The sequence below is a fragment of the Lepidothrix coronata genome, unplaced genomic scaffold, assembly GCF_001604755.1.
Source record: "Lepidothrix coronata isolate B3197 unplaced genomic scaffold, Lepidothrix_coronata-1.0 Scaffold0, whole genome shotgun sequence".
Classification (NCBI taxonomy): domain Eukaryota; kingdom Metazoa; phylum Chordata; class Aves; order Passeriformes; family Pipridae; genus Lepidothrix; species Lepidothrix coronata.
Window position 1 is genome coordinate 4,975,618 of NW_016690180.1, and position 25,623 is coordinate 5,001,240.

The 25,623-nt window shown below is 38.1% G+C and overlaps 1 protein-coding gene across 1 annotated transcript in view; it reads left to right on the forward strand.

The window, feature by feature from the left end:
• Positions 1–25,623, forward strand: part of SGCZ (sarcoglycan zeta) — a 431,852-nt gene that overhangs the window by 225,551 nt on the left and 180,678 nt on the right. Inside the window, exon 3 of the mRNA XM_017805964.1 lies at positions 20,299–20,493. Within this exon, the coding sequence (XP_017661453.1) occupies positions 20,299–20,493 (195 nt within the window). The remainder of the gene's footprint in view (positions 1–20,298; positions 20,494–25,623) is intronic.

Consider the following 25,623-nt stretch of genomic DNA (forward strand, 5'->3'; position numbering starts at 1 on the left):
TTTTTTTCAGAAACAGTGCTGATTTAAGTAACGTTGCATGAGATTTAGACCACAGATCATGAAATGGCAGTCATAATCCAACGGCAAATTATAGGGTTACCAAGTAGTATTATGAAATCTCTCACATAAGTGTCAAATCCCTAATGTTTAAGAGAAATAATAAAGAAGAGAGATTTTTGTATTTTTGCAGGTCCCAGGAACCTTTTCAGGTGTCCAAGAAAGATGTTCTCATAACGACACAGGCATATATGGGCTGGATGCGTGGCATTTGTCAAACATCTTGTTTGGTTAATCTGAAAAAATGTACGGTGAAGAATCAGTCTGTTTTGTTAAGTCTCTGTGTTGTGAATGTCACATAGTATGTTATGTAGTCTGTCACACGGTACATAAAGACTTTAGGAAGACATAGAGGTTCATTTATTCACACTGTAAAATAATTACCTACTGCTTGTTCCACTAGAAAATACTTTCTGTGTGTGACTAATTTACCTGAGGAATTAGGTGTCTGCAACTGGTGTTGCCTGTGAAAGGTTTGAAATCGATCCATGCCAAAAGAAAAGATGCCTTGCTCTGAAGAAGAAGTCACAGCTTGGAGAGTAGGGACAATGACTGGGATATTTAAATTCTAAGAGGACTGATCAAAATCCATACAATATTTCAGATAAATAAGGAGGCTGATTCAAGAAAATAATTATAAGCATTAATTATTTTCAGTGTGTTTATTATGTTGTTGCAAGGAATGGAAGGCTTTGGAACCCTAAAAATGCTGTTGCTTTAGCAGATGGGGGAGAGAATTACAGGAATGTTGGGAATGGATGGAGTGGTTAGTCTTAGGGCAATGATGAGGTCATTTTCTATAAAGAAATAGCTGCCTCAATAATAGGCTAAAGTTAGTGAGGGATTAGCTTTCCATAGAGCCGGAGTTTAGCATGGAATGGCCCTAGCATCTTAAGTCAAGATCCTAAGTCCATTGATGTCTGGAAGTGGGAAGTCTGTAAAGGCTGCATGACCAGGAGTTTGCATAAAGAAGAGAAAATAGACTAAGAAATAACATGTCCACCAAAAATAAGTGTTGAAGAAAAATACATCAGTGCAGTAGATATTTTCTGTAAGTTTAGAAACTTATTTTCAGACTTTAATGTCAATTATCAGTAAGTTGGTTGATCAGAAATATAAAATCTAGGGATTCCTTGTAGAACATATTCTGTAACAGAAATATAAAGGAAGAATTTCACTATGCTGAATTGGATTTTTGCAAACCCTGCAAACTCGTTGATTGCTACAAGTAAGACAGGATCTATTCTGAACATTTCTGATCAGATAGTTTGATTCATTGATGCAAACATGGGTGAAGTATGATACGGGTAGTTAATCAAATGGGAGATTCTGATTCCATCATGCTTCCAGTATCTTGTCTCTGTCACAAATCCCATCATTACTGTTCAGATACTGGTGAGAGTGTTTATGAAGGACTCTTAATTACTGGTGAGCTTACAGTAGTCAAATTATCTCTAAAGAATAACACAGATTTCTTATTAATCTAACAGTTTTTATCTAAAGAAAACTGGAGACTTTCACTTATTGATAAGTGTGATAGGGTAGTAAAAGCAAACTCTTGAAGTAATATCCCCCCCTTTTTTTTTTCTGTTTTCGTTTTTGTTGTTGTTGTGTGGCTGCGGATCTTTGATGACTCTGGAAATTTCATTAATTTCCTGGATTATGCTCAGTAAAAGTTGCTTTTGACAGTCACAGACAGTTTCTAGGGTATGCAAAGGTGTTTTCTGCTGATGTGCTAGCAGCCTTCCCAAAATACATGGAGAATTAACTTTTGCCAATATTAACAGTGAATGCTTGGCTTCTCTCCCAGTCCTTTTTTTACTGCAAATTTTTTTGCTTCTTGAGCCACAGCTCTGTCCCTTTTCTGGTTTTTTTTTTGGTGGTGTTTTTTTTCTTTACATACATTTTTCCTCTGCATAACCATCATGCCAGTCTTCCTCACAGCACTTCCTCCAAGTAGACTTTCCCCCCCTTACCAATGGATATTTAACTAGTTATAAATTCCAGTTTGAATTATTGGTAGGATTAAAATGGACTTCTGGAGGACATCTGCTTATTTTTCTGTATTTTTATAGCAATCTCCACACTAGCATCTTCAAAAACTATGTTTTCCAGTCTTTTTCTTCTTCCAGATCATTTGTCTGTCAGTCTCTCTGCTGTACTTATTCTCCCTTGAATATCCTGTTCACAAGAATCAGACTGAGTAATGGCATCGGAGTACAGTCTCTAACAAATCCAGTGTTGGATGTTTGTCAGTTTTCCATTTTGCTGACCCCAGCTTCTTGCAGGGACAGGCAGCTGCACACTGTCTATTGATAAAGCTGCCTCAGTAGAGTTCCAGTGAAGAGCAGTTATTTTTCCTTCTGTTCTTCCAACAGTGCTTATGTGTATCTTGGAATGGTGTAGGCACTGGGCTCCTCCTTCAGTCTCTTGTTAGTGTAAAAAGAAGGCTTCATTTGTTCAATTCCAATCAGTTGTCTCTTCATCAAGCTATATTGATTCTTTTTTATTTTCACATCAGAGAGAACACATTTTCTGTGGGGTGGGTCTCATTTAATTTTCATTAGTCATTTGAGGAAAGTCAGGAAAAACCCCCACCTGCATTAGACTATCAAAGGATTTAGCCCAGTTCCCTCCAGTGAAGAAATGAAAGTAGTTGAATATAGTAAAGATGAGATATAGATGACCACCTGAATCTCTCTAGATTTCCCACAGTGTTTGAAAGAATTGAAAATTTTACCCCAGAAATTGAGTGGCACCATCCAATTCATTGCTTTAAAAAAAAAAAAAAAAAAAAAAAGAAGTGAAAAACAGTACCTCAGTGTTGCCAGTTTAGCTAATTAATGTGGAAGAAATATGTAATTGAATCATTACATATTAAATGTCTTCATTATTAGTAAGTATTTGGAACCCCTTTTCAGTAAGGAAATGACTTCTATATGGTTCAGCTTCCTTCCTCAGTGCTTCGTATCCTGCTAAATCTGAACAGGTTGACTGTTTGGCAATAAATGTGCTTCTGCCTGCATTTTCTGGAAGAAGCAAATGCGAACAGGAATGGAGAAAGTGAAATTGTGGAGATGATTCTAATAATAATAATGGCCAGTCTTCATGAGCGAAGATTTGGGAAAGGTCATTAACCCTTCGAGCCTGCGCAGTGGATTTTTTTTAGGTGAGACACAGCGTGCGCTGAACTGAGCCCACCCTTTAATCCTGAGGTTCATCTGCCGGGGCCAAGCAAACTTGGACAGTGGCAGTGAGATCCCCAGGACGTAGGTTTGTTTAGAGTGACCTTCTCTTAGATGGATTGCCACACAGGGCTAACGAGCTCCATCTGCCCGGGGGGCTGGGAATCGAACCTGGGTCGCAGCGGTGAGAGTCCTGCACCCTAACCACTAGACCACCAGAGGCCCCCGGAGATGATTCTAATAGTAAAATAAAGTGTCAGATTCTATTTTTGATGAAAAATAGTGCCAAGGTGATTTAGGAGTTTAGATCTCCTATTCCTAAGTAACTAAAATCTGAAAAGAAAATCAAAGTTCTCTAGCACTTTAAAACATAGAACTGAATTATTTAGTTATAAGTAAATATAGTTCTAAAACTGCAGTGAACAGTAATTTCAAATTTCATGTAGTAAAACGCAGTTGTTACTCCACTGTTGTGTTTTTAACGCTGTTTTTATCATTGAAGATGATTCTGAAGGTTACTTTCACTTAAAAATTGCACCCCATGTTCAACATCTCTTGGTACTGGATACTTTTGTGTGAGATGTCATTGGTTATGTGCGTGCTAGAAAGATGAGGAGACTTTTGCTACAGTATTAAGGTGCCATGGAGATTGTTTATAAAGAGGGAGGCACAGGTACAGGCGATCACTGTGAAACCACGTTCATAAATTATGAGACTGCCGATTAGGGGGAACAGTTATATCCATTAGTAACAATCAAGATAAGGGAACTTAATGTAAGGGAGGAAATGCTGAAGAAAAAAGGGAAACAAATTAAGATTCTTGGTCCTATGTATTATATTAACTTAAAACCATGTAAACTTAAGCAATGGAGGTCCTAATTTCATCTTAGACTCCTGGTGTCTGCACAAGGAAATTAGGGTGTTCTCTGTTGCTTTATGGTATCACATGAAACACATGGTAAAATTATCGATTAATAACTGAAATCTGTATTCTCAGAGTATTTTAAGTATTGAGTTGTTCATGATTGTTTTCACAGTGGTGGTGCCCAAAATGTTAATATTTATTCCATGATAAAACATCTCTGTTGTTATAATTTAAAAATATTGTTATTTTAGACTGGAGCAGGACCCCATATTGGTAGGTGCTATAAAATTAGAGAGTACTGTGTATATATGTATATGTATATATATGTGTGTGTGTGTGTGTGTGTGCATTCTTAAATCTAATTCTGTCAGTCTGATCTATCTTTTTCCATTAAGGTAAATTCTATTCTTTTCTGCCTGTACTCTTTTAGCTTATATTTTTAGAACTGTGGATAGCAGTAAGATTTGATCCATGCTTGTGTTCCTGTGACACCAAGACTTTAGTTTACATATTGATATGTAAACATATTGATTACTACATATTGATTACTACTGAAAGGATAGGGCCTCTATTAATTTTGAATATGAGGTCATTAAATTCACATCAAGATTAAAATGGTGAATTAAAGACTCGGTGTAGCTTTGCCTACTTAAATTACTGAAGAAGTTTAACAAATACAAGTCAACCCCAAAATGTAATCATTTTCTTTTTAAGTGATACTCCTATTCTTCTTATCATAGCACTTATTCAATGTGACTTGCTCTGTACTCTTTGATATCCGGCCCATGTATTTTTAATTTGAATGAACAGAGTTGTGTGTTTTAAGCCAGAAGAGCCATGCTTGTGACTTTAGATCTACAGGTATTTGTTTTCCAGCCATACAGCAGAGTTGTGCTACACGTGTATGCAAAAAAGAGGAAAAAGAACAGTGGTTAAAAGCTTATTTTTCATCTTTCTAGAAATTCAGGTTTTGGTTCATATTTTCTATCTTTCCTCTTCTTTGATTGTGTAATACATGATTACCCCACCACACAAATTTTAGACTCCAAACTACAGGTAGGAATGAACAAGTTAAAGAGGGTAATTCTTCTCATAGTTGAAGTGTTCATTCCACCTGCTTCTTCCAGTCTAGCTGAGTTTCGTGAATCTGCCACTCTTAAAATTTCTTTCCTGACTCTTGAAGATTGCACTTTTGTCACCATCTACTAAAATTGATATAAAGAAATGTATCACTAACAGAGGAAAGGCAATGCCAGTTTTTGTCAAGCTATTGAAATATTGATCCTGCCATCTTCCATTGATGTGGTTGCCAGGTTTTCTCATGGTGGAATATCCTTAGCAAAGACATTCTTCATCTTATCTCCTCAGTGGCCTTAAGAGAAGGAGCTGAGCAGATGTAAAGTGCTGATCCTAGCGCTTGTGGATATGTCATGCCTTATTGAGATATGTAGAGCAACAGGGATGAGGGCCCACCAGGATTAATAGAAAAGTGGTTGAGTTTTTTTAACTGAGATCCAATGGTTTACCATGATTTTCCTGACTTTGTTGCTGTTGTAATAAACTTTTAGAATTTATTCAGTAAGACAAATTTTGTCTGTTTATCTAGTAGTAGGAATATTTGAGACGAAGTCCAGAGAGCTATCACAGATGCTAGGGCAGTATGCTACTGTATCTTTCAGCAGTCTACTGTGGAGGTCAATAAAGCTAAGAGAATCCCAGGGAGGCAAGAAGCTGGAATGCTTTTACTGGACTTACAACTTCATATTTAAAGGGTTTAGGGTCTACATATTCAACAGGGGGTTTGCATATTCATTCTGTTAAAATTGGGGGTTTCATAAAGATGACATAAGGGAAAAACCCAGGTTAACAAATCTTGGGGTCTTACAATTACATCATAGGAAAAACCCTACTTTATCTTGGGGGATTTCTTGGGGGGAGAAAGGTATTCAGGATTGCAAAATGCATGGGATACAGAGAATACACATGCAGAGGTGGGAACGCAATGGATTTTATGCAGAGGTCTGATAACATCAGAGCACCGTCTCCCTGTTTCTTGGCAGAGCATTCCAAACAAGTGACATCTGGCCTGGCCCTCAAACTGAGGTTTTTCCCTAGCTTCTGTGACTCAGGGTTTTCTGTTTAAACCTAGCAGTTTCTTTTCTGGTGTCCAACAGTCTACTCATCATCTGCTTGTTTCCCTGGGTGTCTGCTTTTCTCTAAGACAACACAGCTATACTGAATCTTGTGTTGCTGTCACTAGACTTCTGTGATCCCACTTAATTTAAGGTTATCCTTAGAATATACTATGTAGCCAGTGTATCTAGATAAAACACCTTAAAAGTTATTCTCAAACACCACCTGAAAATTTAGATGATTAGAAAGCTAAATAAAGGAAAATAATGAGTAAGCTTTTGAAACCCAAGCTTCTTTTAAAAATACACTGAAATTATACTGAAATTGTTGTGGTTGGTTATTGAAAATGTAACTTAAAAAGGCATATTACTGGGAAACATCAAGCCTGAGCTGAATTTGAATTCAGCTTCCTTAAGAATAGTATAGCATATTATTATTTAGAAACATTTCAAGTCACAGAACAGTGGGAAAAATATGATTCTATTCATTACATGATTATTTATTTTTGTTAACATGCTGTGAAGATTACTGTGCAGTGAACTTTACAATTAAATATTTTAAACACAACAGTCATAAATGCTCACACTGAGTAATAATGGTAATAGTTTCAGGTCACTGATATCCATTTTTGTGAGGTGATAATTTTATTGTAGAACATTATTGAAGATGCAAACATTTATTTTCCTTTTATAGACAATTGTTATAATAACTGTTTAGTGAGCAGTGGCATCATAGGGAGAAAATTGTGTACCTCAGCTGCTGTCCTGCCTGTGGCTGTAATGAAGTCTCTGTAGTAATCTAATTGTATTGACTTAGAAAAAAAAATGGAATTCTAATTGCCATCATAAAGCCGAGAGAATTGTCAATAAAAACATACTGACTTAGGACTTGTTGACACTGATGACAAAACTGTACTTTGTAGTCAAGAAGAAAAACAGATTCTTCTAAATTATTAAACTTTAAGTCACATAAATTATGTAATCAACTGACTTTATGTACAGCTTGATACTGAAGTTATTTGCATGTTCTTCCTTTAGTTTTTCAAGAGTGGAAAGGGATTTCCAAATATGTTCATTAGAAAACACAATTTTGGAGCTTTGTGTACAGTTCTACCTTCATTTCTGAAAGTTTCCAGGACAAAAATCCATGGCTGAACCAAAAAAGCATCAAACTCTCAGATTAGAATCTTGAAGACCCTAAAATTTGACACCTCTGTGACAAAAGTAGTCTGTGATAAATAAAGTTTATATTTTACTGTGTGGGCGAGTTGGTGTAGTCTCCATCCTTAGAGATACTCAAAAGCTAGTTCGACATGGTCCTGAGCAACCTGCTCTAGGCAGCCCTGCTTGAGAGGTGAGCTCTTCATGCTTCATCCTGTGACTCCATGAAATACCTTAGTACAGGTCTCAGAAGAACCATACTCTTCAAATGCTTTTGAGCTACTGAAGCAGTTTTAATAGTGATGGATCCCAATTATATTACACAGAAAAAAAAAAGAACAAAATCTAACAAATAAAAAATTGTCCATTAGAGCAATAAAGATTTGACACTGATTTCTATTGCATGTAACATAAAATAGAGTGATAAGGCTTTTATCATATAGGGCCACCAATTTGTTGCCCAGTGGCTGTTTGTACTAGGTTCAGTTGCTGATATGGTTTTGGCTGCCTTTGAAAGGCTTGAATGGCTAGTACAATAAGGAGAAAACTTCACAAGTATAAGATGTAGTCCATATAAAGATGATTTCAGAGGAAGCTGCTCTCTCCATTCAGTATTTAATTCTCTAATAATGCAGCTCTAATACCTTGTCAGTCTATTCTTAGTTGATATGATCCCAACTAAATCAAGATAATACAATCTTTTTCTGTTAGTTTTGAAGTATGTAGATTACCAAACCCTTGCAGAAGAGAAGGAACAATTCATCTGCTTCAATACATACTGGAAGTGACAACAAGAGCTGCTTGGCATTTTAAAAGCTTTGCAAGAAAATCCATCCTTTCATTCATAAGGCCTTTCCAAAAGATACAACTTGCTTGCCATCTTCATATTTGTTATTATATTGAACTTCCTATTGATTTCATCCAGACTCTTGATTTTAGAGCTAAGATTGGGGTGTTACGTACTAAGTATTTGTGTATTTGCTGCATAAGATGTGTTATGGTTCTTACAGCACTTCCTGTTCTGTATAATGCATTTTTCACTATATATGGTAGACTTTCAGCTAAAGTCTATGAAGAAAACAGTAAAATTGTTTTCAACTGTAAGCTTAATACCACATACGCTGTAGAGAGCATGCAAAATGGATGACCTGCAGTAGTGTCATACAAAAAGAGAGCTGTCCACAGCATGAGCTGCTGGCCAGAGGCCATGGTACTATCAGGGTGACTGGAGAGAGACAGCTGGTTGTGGTAAATAAACTATATGATGTCTTGAGCTATGGCTAGTTATGACCAGATTGGTTTTGATTTTTTTTCCTGTAAATGCTGATGTGAAGAATTTTCCCTGCTAGCTATAGTTCTTCTAACTCTTCAGATCATCTGATTGCTAAAATGTTTCTTACCAACCAAATCATTATTGGATCTAGATGCTGTCATACTGTATTTTTGTATTTTTATATTTTAAAATTCTTTTGTGTTTTTCATTCTTTCTATGAATTAAGAAAATAATGCACAGATAATCAATCAGTAATGAAAATTTTTAAAAGCATTGTTGTGTTCCAGGCTACAATTACAATACCAGAGGTGGCAAAAATTATATGGTTTTTTTGCTTGTCTGATTCATGATCTGAGTGGTAAACTTCTTCAGATTTTGGTTGGTCAAATTAGATGTTTATTTGTTTGTGGTTTTTTTTTAATATTCCTAAGTACTTCTTGTGATAATATTTTGTCAGAATTAAAAATTGCTTGTAGCTTTAAATAAACATTTTACATTTATAATATAAAAACTATCAAATCATTCCCAGAGTTATATTTCTATAATCATTAAGGTTAGTTTCTCACTTCAGTCTTGATATACCTATGTAGGGAATTCTTTTTTAATAAGAAAGGTAACAAAAAAAATAGTCATGAAAGTAAGTAATGCATTATTTTTGTTTCATATATAAATATAGAAAATAAAATAATTATGCTGAAGTTCTAAATGTTGAATATTCTAAGAAATGTTGGAAGTTCTTAAAAAATAGAAAAGTTCTTCTCTCCCTCCAGCCTATGGGTGAATGTCTGATGGTCTGATGCCATCCCTCTAATCCTTCTCCATTTTATTTGGATAAATTTCAATGAATCAACCTGTTCTTAATAAAAGCAATCTTCATTGAAAATTTCAAACCACTTTTAATCATTGTATTGATGTTTCTAACATAGATTGCTTTGTTCTGTTCTAAACCCTTGGGCATGTAGGCAGGCTTTATTAAACACTTTTAAAAAAATCTGTAACTGAATAATAATTTTCTCAAAGGTAGGAGTGTGAAAGGTTGGTTAATAGAAAGGTCTGTCAAGTGAAATGTATTAACTGTAGCTAACAGAAAATCTGAGTAAGATTAGAGAATGCTGTGGGTCTCTAAGCAATCTGAGTTACAGCATTTGCTGCAGGGATAGTGAAACTCTTGAGACGTTCAACTTGAGCTTCTCAGAAAGCTAAAAAGAAATTGGGAGAGAACGTGAGTTAGAAAAACTAACTTTTGATGAGCTTTCATTGTAATTCCCTCAAACTTGTATTGCCTTGAAAACAGAAAAAAACCCTGAAAGTAATTCCAAATGAAAGGCAATGTAATAAGACTTCAGTTTCTCACTAGTTTGCTCATTGTCTGTGAAGAAGTTTATTTTCTCCTACCCTGAGCTTTCATTCCTCATATATACAATGATGCTGACACAGATCCTGTTTGTTTTAAAGAGCATTGGTTGCATGAGTCATAGGTTTAGGATAGGAAAAGCACTGGAATCTGAGTCTTCATTACGAGATAAGAATGCTTGTTTTAGGAGAAAATTGTACTCATCCTAGAAAATAATTTATGGAATTTCCTTCTTACCTCTTACCTTTCCCCATCCCCACTGAGATACCAGTTTTTTATTAGACTGTCTGGTTTTCAAGCATGTAAAAGTCATATCAAGCTGTTTAAAAGCCCTCTGATAACTTCTGCTATTTCTTTTAAGTATAATCATGCTCTTCTGTACTCATCTTCATTTCTTATTAGGCATTATCTAGCATGCTTCTCAGTATGGCATGGAGAAGCTGCTGCGTTAACTTCATTTTTTATTCAGTCAACCATACTTCAAGAAGAATTTTTTAATTCCATTACTGGGATGGTATTACCATATGTTGCGTTCCGGATTAAGCTATAAACTGCCCAGAGTGGTTCCATTTTTATTTAAGACTTTTTAAAAGCCTTTTGGTTCGTTATAACCTCTAATTAGCACCTGGAGAAAGAGTCATACACTCTTCTCTAAGAGAAATTCTTTTTAATTTAGTGTGAAAAATAAGATATTTTGGCAAAAGGTTTTTACAGGAGTAAAATACAACCAAGAAAAAAGCATTTCACTAGCATTCAGCCCAAAAACCTATTCCACAGGAAACACCCACTAAAACAATACATATACCAGCTTTAGTAGAACACAGTTCATTGGTTTTTAAGTTTCCCACAAGAGAAGGAAAAGAGTAAAAGAAAACAGATTAAAAGGGGTAAAGAAAGAGAGAAGGAGAGAAAGGAGAGGAGAACAGTTACCAACAAGATTCAATGATTCACATAGTGCCAGCTGGAGAGGGAGAAGAGAGAGACTGCATGCAGTCTCCTGTATTTATAGAGTTTTCCCTCCCAGGCAGGATATCCAGTCAGTGCCTTCCAGGCCAGAGTGAGTTGTGCTGTAGCCAGTGACAGGCTGCAGGGGTGTGGTGTGGGCAGGTTACCAGGCAGATCTACCTTGACCGACAGCCTGGCTGCAGGGCCTGCAGCTCTGCCATGTGCTCTGCGTGGGCTGCAGGCCTTGCCTTCAGCTCTGCCATGTGCTCCCAGCACAGGCCTGATGTGCAGGCCTTACCATGGACCTGCAGGTCCAGGCCCGGCCCTTCCCTACATGCACACACACACTCACACTGAGTTGGTTCCAACCCATATCAATACTTCAGTGAGATTTGGATCCAGGATCTCACACCATATGACACCCCATCCCTTTTATGCACCCCTACCACTTACGATTATTTTATCTAAATGTATCTTTCACCACTTTTTTTTTTAAATTGTCAAAAAACCCACAAAACTTGTTAACACATTTATTTGCATTTTGGGTTACTTTTAAAAAAGAGGTAAGATAAATGCAGTCAACATAGGTTTAGAGTATATGTAGAGATGATCCAGAAGTAAAATTTCCTCTATTTAAAATACGCAACAAAATATCATTTTCTTTTCAGAAAATCAGTAAGCTGAAAGTGAAATTGACTGCCCAGATGTTAAGAGCAAATACTGGATTATTTCTCCTGTTTGATGAAAAATTTTTAGTTAAGAACAATAATCTCTCTGTTTCATTCCATCTTGTCAAATCTGGTTCTTCTTCTGTAAGGCTCTTTTCTTGGAAGAGCCATTATCCATTAAGATGAATTTATATTTGCCTTGAGAATTACTTGAAAGGCATAATTATGTTTTAAACAGTTTTTGTTACATTGGCTTAAGTAGATCACCACCCTATCTCCAGGAATTATATCAACAATCTCACTTCTAGGTTTAGTACATTTTCTAATGGTCTTCTCTTTCATTTTTCTGCTTTGAAAATTTACCTCTGTAAGAGATTTTACCAAAGACTAAATAAACTCTGAAACTGTAAAATGTCTCTTCTCCATTCTTTAATTACTTTTATAAGTCTAAGATATCTATTCCAACAGTACCCTGTGACCCTAAAATATCAATAGCTTGAAGGTAATAGGCTTGATTGTGGTCTAAATTTCATGCTGTATGGTTATGAGATTCACCTGTGCCTAGTGAATATGCACAACCATTTTGTTATGGTTCTGCTAGAGATCAGAAAGTGTTGGTATAGATGAAAATAAACACTTGCAAAATATATTCAGTTGCAGTTTGACATGACTAAGTAGTTTCCACTGCTATGATAGATTCCTTTACTTTGTTGTCATGGTTTGAGAACCCCAAAATCCGATTCCCTAGTCTAAACCCCCTCCCACATCTCAACCCAGTGTGAGATGGGTTTTCCAGACACCACACGAGACTCAAATGGGGGAAAGGGAATATATATTACAATGACTGTACAGATAAATACTACAATACATTATATACAATCTTAGCTATCTCTACCATGACATAAATATTTACAATGAATCAAATCTCTTCTCCCCTCCAAATAAAAGTCCAGGAGGGAAGTAGGAAAAGATCCTTTTCCACTCTCAGAGCAGCAATGTCTCTAAGGCAGCAGGTTCTCTTCTTCTCATGCAGCAGCTGTAGCTGGATCTCTGCCAGTACACACGAGGGGGTATCCAAGCCTCTTGGCCACTCGTCTTCAAGTGAGGGTCTTATCTTCCGTGGGCTGCGTTCACCCAGACAACGGTCGTGTCACCACGGTCATACCACGAAGCACGGGGGTCTTCATGACGGTCTGTCACGAAGGGGGTCTGTATCTTCAGGGGATTCAAGTCCCCTTTCCAGAGCTCTGTGCTCTGTCTCAAGTAGTGGGGGGGCAAAGGTCACCCCCTCCACATTCCTTCTCGGAGCTTTTCGGCTCCTTTCTGCAAGTGCTGTAGCACTTTAAGACTCTTTCAAGTAAGAGTCCATCATCCTCCTCCTTTCTTGGAGGTCTCAGTGGGGTATGGGGTTTTATTTCAGTTCTTACCCCAACTTCCTCTCTCTCTCTGTAGAGCCTAATTCTCTCTCTGCTGCTGGCTCTCTCTTGGCTCTCTCAGACAACTCTGTGTCTTCCTTGCTCAGCTGCATGTTTGTTTCTGCTGCTTCTCCAGTTCAGTTCTTATCTGCTGGCTTTCAACCATAGCCTCCGTTCACTGCTGTCTCTGCCGCTGCTCACTCACGGTGGAGAAAACTTCTTTCAGCTTTCTAGTTACAGGCACCTAACCCAGTCTAACACTGTTCCGAGTCCCTGTAGCCCCCATCCGGGGGCTGGGGGGCCAGAGCCCCCCCAAGGGGGCTCCTGCTCTCACTCCTTGTGGCTTTACAACATGGCTACTTCTACAACAACTACAACTACCTTCTCTTCCGTTCTGCTTATGATATGTTTATATTTTGCAGAAGCGCTCATTGGGTAAAACCTCAAAACTTGTTGAGACGTGACAGTTCATGGGTAATTAGGACAGAATGATGATCAGGACGTCCGCTATCCACAGAATCAAGCATGGTTCTGATGTTCCAGCATGTTAGAGTTAATTTGGGTGCACCTTTGGAAACAGGTGTATATGCCTTTGTCTTTTGATCTTTGTGTGACTGCATTTGTAGAAGATGGCCATTTCGACCCTCTCCTGGCTTTGCAAATGCGGGTAAGGCCTTCAAGCCTGTGCAGTGGATGAGATGCAGTATGTGCGCAACTGAACCCACCCTTTAATCCTAATGTTCATCTGCCAGGGCTGAGCGAGCTTGGACAATGGCAGCGAGGTCCTCAGGATGTAGGTTTAATTAGAGTGACCTTCTCTTAGATGGATGGCTCATCTATCCAGGTTTAGAGTTGTCCTTCTCCTCTGTGTGCTACGAGGTTCGCCCTCTCATCTCCCACGAGGGCACAGTCCACGCCGGCGAAGCTCCTCCTGTCTCACTCCTTTCCATGCCCTTGGGCCAGGGACCGCCGGGGCCCGCCCAGCGGGTGCCTGGGGGTGCGTGCCCAGGGCGCCCGCTGGGGGGGCTGCTGCCACGCACACCCGGGGCGCCCCAGTAAAAATGTGTATCTCTTTCAGTTGATCAGCACTTCCCCGTGATGCTGAGCGCTGATGTGATCTCTTTTCTGCTCCCTCTTCAGCCCAACAGCTGGGTGTCTGAGTAGATTTATCTTTCATGCATGAAGGGTAGTGTACATGGCGATCGCATAGCCACCATCCTGTGAGGTGTCCAAAGAAGAAGTTCGCCTTATGGTACCAGAAGTTCTGATTTGCTGGGATTTTGGCTTGTCCACCTTCCTTTCCCCCGCCACAGGCTGCCGCGAGCCCGGGGGTGGCCCCGCACCGCACGGAGGTTCCTGCGGGGGGGGACTCCGCACCCGCGCAGGAGTTTCCGGCCATTTCTTTGTAGTTACTGAATAATGAATCCCATATTACTTAGGAATAGTAATATGAATTAGAAATCTCATTGAATATCACAGCACAGCTTCTGGATTGCTTATGACTTTGTGTATATATATGCACTTGTGTACCATGGAGTTTTACCAGCTTAAGGTGCTAATATTGAAACCCTTCTAATATTCAGTGGAACACTTCTGTAATTTAATTATTTTTGGTTGGAGACCCTCAAGCACCCTAATGTCAGAAAACCAGGTAAACTTTTAAATCGTAGTTCTTGTCTCGTCTTAAAATGTTATTTTTGGGGAATACACTCAGTGCTGGTAGCTTGGTGAGCAGTTGCAGTGGGAGCTGCAGATTGAGCTCTGGGGAGCCAGAGGCGAGAGACCCTGAACTTTTGCATAACAAAGGGTGCGGAGACTTGTGGCCCAGCCACGGGACCAGACACTCAGAGGCACATCAGGAGCCAAGGACCCCAGATAATCTCGAACTTAGATTGTGAGGGTATAAAAGCCCAGGGTTTCTTTATCCAGGGTCCCTTCTTGGAGGCATCAGCTCGAACTGTTATTCTGTTGTTGCACTGTGATTAAATTATTTTAATAATTTAATATTATAATCTGAGACTCTGCTGTGGGAAACCTGGTGTCAAGCTGGTAAAGAAAACCTTTTCTGACTACGTGCATGGGCTGTGTGTAGCTGTGTAGGGTCCTTGGTCCCAGCTCAGGTGGTGTGAGTCTGACTGCCAGAGTGGCTCTTGGATGGTCAGACAGAGAAGTTTCCTTAACATTATCACCAATCATTTCATATTTACAAGACCTAAATAATGGAATAGCATTAAGCTTATACCACAGTCAGATTTTTTTAAAATGTTCATTTAATAATAATTCCCTATCAATTAGATCTGTCAGTCACCTAGTTTAGGATGCACAATTTTATAATGTATTTGGAAAGTTCAACAGGATGAAATAGAAACTCAGTCATCAAAAGTTTATGTGTATATTTACATGTACTTCTATGATCTGCATATTTATTCATAAATACCTGTGTGTTCTGGATCCCTTTCCCCACCCACAGCGTTGGGGAGCCCAATTCTAGCTCCATCTCCATCTGATGAACCATTCCGACGTCTTGAGGGACAGGGAAAGGGAACTCCAGCGACAGGGTTTTTCAGGCCCCGAGCCTGGAGGGGAGAGGTGCCCTCCCCTCCCCCCAGCACCCACGTGGCCCCATGGCTGGTACAGAGACAACACACTGGCGTGGAGAGGAGGCAAGAGAGAGTTTATTGTTGGGGATGTTACATTTATAGGGTTTAGGAGGATTCACAGAGTAACCAATTAGAAGTCCCAAGGGGCTTACAGGAACACCTAATCACAGGATGGGGTTAACAAGGGCCAATGAAACATTTCAGGACACCTTTCCCAGGACATTCCTGCATGGGAGATAAGAGTTGTCGTGGGGGGTGTTGGGAAGAAGAAACACGTGTTTGCAAAGAGACCACAAAAGGCCATTTTAAGACATGTTTAAACAAGTTTCTCATCAGATTTAGTGCTACAGTGTGTATTTATTTTTATATATAAAGTGTAGATGCACTTTATCAATCAGAATTCTTGGCAAAAAATTTTCAGATTTTTTAAATGTGACCAGTTGTTTGAAAGATGTTCTGTCATATTACATGGCTTAACAAGGCTTATGCAAGTCACTTTAAAAAAGTATTGAGCACTTACTTCTCCTTCTAGTGTTCTGGAACTTCTTTGCCATTTCATGATTTACAAAAACCGAGTTCACAGCAGTTCCTTCTCAGTTAAAAATAATTATCTGAAGTAGACATGGTCTAGTATCTCTTCAGTTATTGGTGATAAAAACATGACACTAAATGGAGAAATTTATCAAACATTTATATGGATTTTGTCTTAATACTTTTAGTATCTCCAGGTACTTATTACCAGACCAACTAGGATTTTGGTTTTCAATAGTTTAAAAATTAGCTGATGATTTTTTCATAAGTTTACAGATCAGTAGTGAGAGTGCTGCCAATAACTGTAACTGGCCAGATTAATAATCCTAAAAATAAAGCCAAAATCACAGTAATATGTTTCTATTCACAGTTTATATTGCACAGTTTCAGAATTAAAATGTTGATTTTGGTTTTTGATTGAAAAAATATCCAACAGATTAAAAAAAAAATCTTGCTTGCAGATGATTTTGGTGGGTTGACCTTGGGCTAGTCACCAGATGCCCAACCAAGCCACTCTCACTCCTCCTCCTCAACTGGACAGGGAGAGAGAAAATATGATCAAAGGCTCATAGGTTAAGAGAGGACAGGGAGAGATCACTTAGCACTTCCTGTCACAGGCAAAACAGATGCGACTTGAATAAATTTAACATATTGCCAATTAATAATAGAATATTGTATGGTAGAGCTATAAAATATCAGGTCGGAAGGGACCTCAAGGATCATTGGTACAACTTTTCTTGGCAAAAACAGAGTCTACACAAGGTGGTACAACACTCTGTCCAGACAAATCTTAAAAATGTCCAGTGTTCATGAATTCACTGCTTCCCTGGGGAGGATATTTCAGTGGCTGATTGTTCTCACTGTGAAAAATCTTTCTCTTCTATCCAATTGGAATCTCCCCAGGAGTAACTTGTGCCCATTACCCCTCATCTTTCCATGTGACTCCTTGTAAAAAAGGAGTCTCCATCTTCTTTGTAGCACTTTAAGCACTGGGACATGGTGATAAGGTCTCCCTTAAGCCTTTTTTTCTCAAGGCCAAAAAATCCCAGTTCTCTCAGCCATTCTTCACATGGCAGGCATCCCAGACCCTTGATCGTCTTTTGGCTCTTCTCTGGACATTCTCCAGTTTGTCCTCATTTGTTTTGTGTAGTGGGGACCAAAACTGAACACAGGATTACAGGTGTGGCCTGACTAGCAATAAGTAGAGTGGGCTAATGACTTCTTTATCTCTTGTTGATGCAACTCAGCATCCTGTTGGCTTTCTTTGCTGTAGCAGCACACTATTCACTCATATTGAGCTTGTTGTCCACCAGGACCACCTGGTCTCTTTCCACAGAGCTACTCCCCATGTGGGTAAATCCCAGGCTGTGCGGCACTCCTGCATTATGTTTTTCCATGTGCAAGACCTTACATTTGTCTTTGTTGAACTTTCTAAGGTTAGCCCACTCTTCCAGCCTATCTAGGTATTTCTGCAGGGTGGCTCTCCCTTGTGAAGCAACCACTTTTCACTCAGTTTTGGTATCATCAGCAAACTTCATCAGGGTACACTTGAGCCCATCATTCAAATCACTTATAAAGATACTAAACATTGTTGGGCCCAATATTGATCTCTGGGGAACCCAGGAATAGGATAATGAGAAATAAGAACAAATCTAAAAAAATGTTCTGACCACCCCTCTCTTCTTCCTTGACTCAGCTTTGCTCCCACTTTTCTTAACCTCCTCCTCCCAAGTGGTGCAGTGGCATTGTCTCTACCACTCCTTCCTCAGTGGGAGGACTCCTCACACTCTTCCCCTGCTCCAGTGTGGGGTCCCTGCTATGGGAACAGTCTTCCATCAACTTCTTCAATGTGAATCCTTTCCATAGGCTGCAGTTCTTCATGAACTGCTCCAGCGTGCACCCTTTCCATAGGGTGCAGTCCTTCAGGAACAGACTGCTCCAGTGTGGGTATCCCACAGGGTCACAAGTCCTACTAGAAAACTTGCTACTTCCATGTGGGCTCCTGTCCATAGATTCACAAGATTGTGTTCCAGCACGGGCTCTCCATGGGGTCACAGACTCTGGCACCTCTGGCTGTTCCAGCATGAGGTCTTCCATGGGCTGCTGTATGGACCTCCATGGACTGCAGAAGAACAGCTTGCTTCACCAAGCCTCACACAGTTGAACAGTATACACTAAGAGAACTGATGATACCTGGCTGTGGTGATGGAATAAAATGTAATTTTATTCAATGACTGTATTGCAAAGGGTCTGTTCCATGGGACCAAGTTCACAATTTTAGGACCATTGCTACTTCTGACATTCTCACAATCTAGAAGCTACTTTTCAACTATTTTTAATGATATTTTTTCATAAGTAATATAAAAGTTAAATCACAGGACAATGGAAATGGTATTAAAAATACTAGTTATTTCAAATCTCAAAATATAGTCATATATTGCATTTTTGTTGCAACAGATGGCTAAATAAATGTGTAGAAACTCACATTGATTAACCCATTCATGCATTCTGTTTCTGGATTCATAAGGAATTCAGACACAACTAGGATGAAAACTGCCAGGATGTGATAAGGAGGTGATCTAAGGTCTTAAAGCCTGGGAGGACTGAGAAATGTCATTGAGGGAAATGTATGTGTAATGGTTTACTACATAAATAAACTGATTACATTGCATGTAATTGAAATTGCTGGCAAAGAGAAGCAATTCTGATTGAAAAGAATAAAAATTACAAAATGTTTGTTTACTAATTTATTTAAAACCTGCTTAATAAATTTTTTATTTCTGTTTTGACTTATTTCAGTTATATATATATTGTTGTAATATGAATGTGTATTCTATAACTTGTGGCTCTAATTATTCACGGTGAGTTAATTTATTCCATTAATATCTCATTCACTAAGAAGAATGGTAAAACCTCAAGAGTGTTGATTTGGATAAATATCTAGCAGCACAGATGTTCACATAAATATTTTTGAGCTCCACATTTTAAAAATCTTATGAAATCAACATTTCTTTGATCCTTCAAATGGATCTAATCTGGTTTTTATTTCTCATTGAATCAACTGACCTGTGTCTGTGCATTTTTTGTTTTCTTTTAGGGAAAATAAAGGCAGCTTTTAAATGTAAAACTGATCGTTTTATCTGGTTTATGAGTTTGTTGGGGATTTGTTTGTTTTGGATAGTTTTTGGTTTGTGTTTTCTTCCTCCCCCTGAGCACAAAGCCTATTAAGCTGACATTTTTAATGGGCATACTTCAGGATGAACTCTTACATAAACAGAATGAGACTGCTTTTTAATTTAATTTTTAAGTCATGGAAAAAAGTTAATACCTTCCAGTCTAAAGCCAGTGTGACAGCTGAATATAAATATCCGTAAAAGAAATTTAAGGATGTAAAAAATCTTAAATGGTTCCTTATTAAATGCCATAAACATTTTTATTCTAAAGAAGTTTAATAGTAACTTTAAGAAGTTTACTTGCTCGTGTGCTGTAAGAACTTAAACTAGTTCAGAAATACAACAGATTATGGTAGTATCCGTATCTCTTAAAGGGCAAAATGAATTTCTGTTTTTGTAAAATAAGGATGTATGTATAATGATATCAATTATTAGTTTAATTTACTAAGGATAATAAAAAGTGATATCTTCATTTATGAAATATGTATTTTAGAAAGATGAGATTTTTCTTCTATTTATATGAAAGAGTGTACTGGTTACAACCTATATGAAGAAAATTACTTTTACCTCAGCCAAAACTAGAACAAAAATTTTCCTGAATGATCTTATAAAGGACAATAAAACAATATTCAGAGACAGAGTGTAAGATACATGCATGGACTACATTACTATTTTTAAAAGTTTCTTGCTAATAGATTTGAAATGCAAATATAATTTGAAATAGAAATCAAAGGTTCACTTGAAATCAACAAAACCCACCAATTTTTTTTTAAATGTGTAGGTTAAATAATATTGATGTGCTTAATACTAGATGAATGCATCCATTCTGTGTTCAGAGAAACTGATTTTTTATACATTCTCAGATAATCTTCATGTACTAAAATATATGAAAAACAGGTCTCTCATGTGCTCACTTATACTTACATCTTTCTTTTCCAGATGACACGAGAGCAGTATATATTAGCAACACAACAGAACAGCCTTCCAAGGACTGAGCAACCTCAGTTTTACCCAGTAGGGATTTATGGATGGCGAAAGAGGTGCTTATACTTCTTTGTCCTACTGCTGTTGGTTACCATGATTGTTAATTTAGCAATGACAATATGGATTTTGAAGGTTATGAATTTCACAGTGGTAAGTATTAAGTAACTTTATGTACCCCATTTCTTGAAGTACAAACTGCTAGTTTTATTTCTTTTTTCCTTTATCATGTTATAGAGAAATCTTGTAATTTTTGGTGAAAAATCATATATACTTCGAGTGTTACTTCAGATATTTATATCTTTTGTGTATATTCTGCAGTGAGTGGACTGATGCCCTGTATTCAGATACTTTTGGTTAATCATATCTTCTGAAAATATATCTAGGTCTTAGATTTTTTTTTATTTGCCCAACCAAAAATGTCATGATGACTGCCCCAAACATCTTTTGGTTGCTTGTCATCACTGAATAATAATCAGTAGGAGTTTACTATATCTGTTCTGTGTGGTATCTCTCCTAGGAGGAAACTGGGTTTTTCAGATCAACATATGGTGCCTTTTTTAGCTTTTGTTTTTCTTAGTATTTTTTTTAGAGTTTACTGACAATTTCGACTGTGTTTCACCTAGAACTTAGAGTAACTGTTTTGGTGTTGATAGGGAAGTGGATGGGTTTAAAAGTCACATGCTTTTCTGAGACAGTCGCTGTCTGGAATCTTTAATATCATCAAAGTGTTATCAAATCTGTATTTCAGATGTACACTTGAAAGAACATCTGTGTTTAGTGGAAACTGGTAGAAGTGCATACTAGTTGGCAGCAGAGTAGTGTCTTTTTGTATATCAAAATAAAAGATAGAACTCTCAACAGTTTAAAATAGTAGTGCTTCTGCTAGGATCAGTGCAATCTTTCTCTTTGGATTTTGACCTTCATAAGCCATATTTTGATGTAATTGGTTATAAATTTCAAATTCCTGTGGTCATAGAACTTTTCTATTCTCCATTAGTTTATTGGAAATAAAAAAACAGCCAACAAAAGCAGCATAGAACATATGTATAAAATTGTCCTAAATCTGTTAATGCTCTGTAATGCATTGAATTATCTGAGACTGTTGTCTGGTGAGATGTATTGTGCAAATACCTGTGGATGAATATGTTGGATTAATATTTTGACAACTGTATGACTTTAATATTCATGTGCTGAAGAGTCAGTGAGAAGATTTGGGGGGTTGCCTTTTTTGGAGGCAGGGGATACATTTGGTTTTTTGGTTCTATTTTTTCTTTTTTTATTTTTTTTGTCATAATGCACTTTCAAAATAGGACATCCATATATATTTTTGTTTATTAATAATTGTTGATTTGTACAAGAAATATATTTAGGCATAACTGTTCACTTCAGTAAAATGGTCTGCTATTATGCCAGAGGAGAATTAAGAATGAACATTTGAATAGGATAAGAAGATGTTTTACAAAGCACAGAATTTTTCTCTGTGCAGAAGGTTGTATTCCAATAGAATATTTGAAAGTACTGTTTCCATAGCTAGGAAATGTTTGACCTTCCACGGTAGAAGCTATTATAGTACTATTCAGCTTAAAGCTCTTAGAATTTGATCATGCAATCTTTTTAAAACAAATTTTTTAAAAAAGTAGTTTTTAAATAGTTTTCTTTCCTGCACATCAAAGCTTTGTTAGAAGGTTAAAAGTTTATGATGAATCACTAAATCAGTGCAAGAATCTAGTACAAAAAACAAATTGTTTCAACTTTTATAAACACTGTTCCTTGGTCCTGTTTGAAAAGGTTTTGTTATTTATACACAGAAGAATATGAGTTTTCTTTTGCAGATTCATGGAATGGTAGTCTTCTGCTTGGACTAGTTAGTATCACATTGGAATATGCATTCAAAAATTGGCTGCTAGAAGACTGTCATATTAAAAGTTCGGTATCTTCATGCTTATGTCCTCACATGCACATTTGAGCATGAGTGGGAAATTTGTATCAAGTCTGAAGGAGTCACATTCTTAGTGGCAGATATTTGAGAGTAAAATAATTTATTTTATGAATCTAAAGTTATGTATTGCAATAGCAATACATGCTATTGCAATACATGCTACAAAAAATGCAATAGCTTTGAAATATGTATATTTTTTTCCATGTCTGTGTATATATGTATAGGTAGATATAAACCAAGAAATTTTATTTGTATAACTGGGCAGTGATAGGAAATCAGAAGTGCAGCTAGAAGCCTAAAGAATATTTACTCAAAAGGGGAATCTAGCCATGATAAAATAATTGCTGAAATTGGACTGCTTTGACATTTTGACATTATTTTAAATTATTTCCCGTTTTGGCATATGCCAGTGTTGAGCTTTTTATAGAAACAATAGTAATTGCACCACTTCAAGGGGTTATGAAGAGCCAGGTCATAGTTTGTCATTGCTGGCTGTCACTTGCAACACTGTTAATTTATATTAGCTGTTGACTTTCTATTTTTAACTATAAAGCTGCAGCCACTGGCAATTTGGCATCATAAAAGACTTTCTGAGATCAAGTCTCCAATTGGAAAAGTTTTCTGAATATACTGACCTTGCACATAAAAGTCACATTCTGAATCTGAGCTAGTTATACCATGCTCTTTTTATATGCAGAGGGGAGAAACAGGATTTTCTGTAAGGCCATTCATCTCGTGGTAAGACAGAACTGAAGTGAATTGTTCTTAAGGACAGATGTTGAATAGCTTGTTAAAGAAGTAATAAAAAAAGAAAATATAGTTTATTTACAATTGTGTAAAAACATAGTACAGGCAAGCTGACCAAGTTTCATTTTATCAGATTATATAGTATGACTAGGAAATGTAGAGAAACTTTCAGGGATACAATCTCTTCTTCCAATGTACCATGTCAGAAAGTTGAAAGGTAAATACAAGTTACAAATAATTGCCCTGATATAATATGTGTCAGATGCGCAAAACAGAAGGTAATGACAGAACCACAGAGTATGCTGAGTTGGAAGGGACCCACAAGGATCATTGAGTCCAACTCCTGGCTCTGCACAGGGCCATTCCCAAGAGTCACACCATGTGCCTGTGAGTATCATCCAAATGCTTCTTGAACTCTGTCAGGATTGGTGCTGTGGCCACTTCCCTGGGGAGCCTGTTCCAGGGTCCAACCACCCTCTGGGTGAAGAACCTTTTTCTAATACCCAATCTAAACCTCCCCTGACACAACTTCAGGCCATTTCCTCGGGTTTCATCATTGACCACTGTAGAGAAGAGATCAGTGCCTGCTCCTCTTCTTCCCCTCATGAGGAAGTTGCAGACTGCAATGAGGTCTCCCCTGAGTCTCCTCTTTTCCAGGCTGAACAGACCAAGTGCCCTCAGCTGCTCCTCATATGGCTTCCCCTCAAGGCCCTTCACCATCTTCATTGCCTTCCTTTGGATGCTCTCCAATAGCTTCATATTTTTCTTATGTTGTGGTGCCCAAAACTCCACAATATTCAAGGTGAGGCCACCTCAGTATGGAGCAGAGTGGAACAATCACCTCCCTTGACCAGCTGCCTACGCTTTGCCTGATGCCCCCCAGGACATGGTTGGCCTTGCTGCCAGGGCACTGCTGAATCATGTTCGGCTTGCCAGGGACCAAGACCCCCAAGTCCCTTTCCATGGCACTGCCTTCCAGCATCTCATTCTCCAGTCTGTATGAACATCCAGAGTTGCCCCATCCCAGGTGCAGAATCCCATGCTTTCCCTTGTTGAAATTCATATGGTTGGTGATTGCCCAGTCCTCTAATTTGTCAAGGTCTCTGCCTTTGAGGGAATCAACAGCTCTTCCCAGTTTTGTGTTGTCTGCAAACTTTCATAGTATCCTTTCCAGTCCTATGTCCAAGTCATTTATGAAGATGTTGAAGATTACAGGGCCTAAAATGGAGCCCTGTGGAACCCCACTAGTGACAAGTCAGTAGTCTGATGTTACACCATGCACTATTGCCCTCTGTGCTCAACCCGTGAGCCAATTGCTCACACACTGCATGATGAGTTTATCCAGCTGGGTGCTGGACATGAAAGATACTGTGAGAGACAAAATTGAAAGCTTTACTGAAATTCAAAGGTTACATCAATTGGCTTTCCTTGATCAATTAGGTGGGTTACCTTGTCATAGAAGGAAACCGGATTTGATAATCATGAAGCCTCATGAAGCCACACTGGCTGTAAATGATGACTGCATTGTCTTTCTGGTGTTTTTCAATACCTCCCAGAATAATCTTCTCCATAACTTTACCAGGCACTGAAGTGACACTGACAGGCCTGCAGTTTCTGGGCTCCTCTTTCTTGCCCTTCTTGAATTTTGGGACAACATTTGCCAGATTCCAGTCAGCTGGGACCTCTCCAGATTCCCCAGACTGCTCAAAAATCATCTAGAGGGGCTTTGTGGTGACTCCCATCAGGCCCCATAGACTTGTAGAGATCCAGCTGGGTCAGCAGATCCCACATAATTTCAGGGCTGACCGAGAGTTGATCATTCTCATAGTCATGGTCCTCTAGCTCAGGTCACTGAGACCCCCTTGGTCTGTCATTGGTATTGAAGACTGAGGAAAAGGTTAAACACCTCTGCCTTGTTTCTGTTCCTGTTTGAGAGGAGGCCATCCTCATCCTATAATGGGCTGATGTTATTGTTACACTGCCTATTGCCATTAATATATTTGAAAAAACCTCTTTTTATTGTTCCCCATATTTCTGGCAGTTTCAACTCCAGTTGAGCTTTAGCAGAAAGAATATTATCTAGAGGAATTGGAGACATAGTAATAATTTTTTGAAAGATATCCCCCCACTGGTAGCTCAGTGTTACTGTCCTTTAATGTGTACTCAAGATCTGGTACGTCACTGTTCAGTCATCTGTTTAGAAAGATACATGTGTGGCCAAGAAGGCCAATGGCATCTTGACCTGTATCAAGAACAGTGTGGCCAGCAGGACACACCATACTATCCTGGTTTACATGGAAAATAATAATTCATAATGCTGTATTAGAAGAAGATCTGACCTTGAACAAAATGGTCTGCCCATAACTTAACCCAGAAATAATTCTTGACCTAAACTCATCATTGAAATAAAGCTCTTTATTGTTTTGCAAGCATCAAGTGGATCCACTCTGTTCTGAGTGGTAAGGATAAAATAATGTGACAGTCTCTTACATTGTCCCCTAATGGAACCATCAAAATCTCTGAATCACATGGTTGAACTTTAAACTTCACCTATTGTACGAAATGCTTTCCTGAAAAGTAAACAACTATTGTCT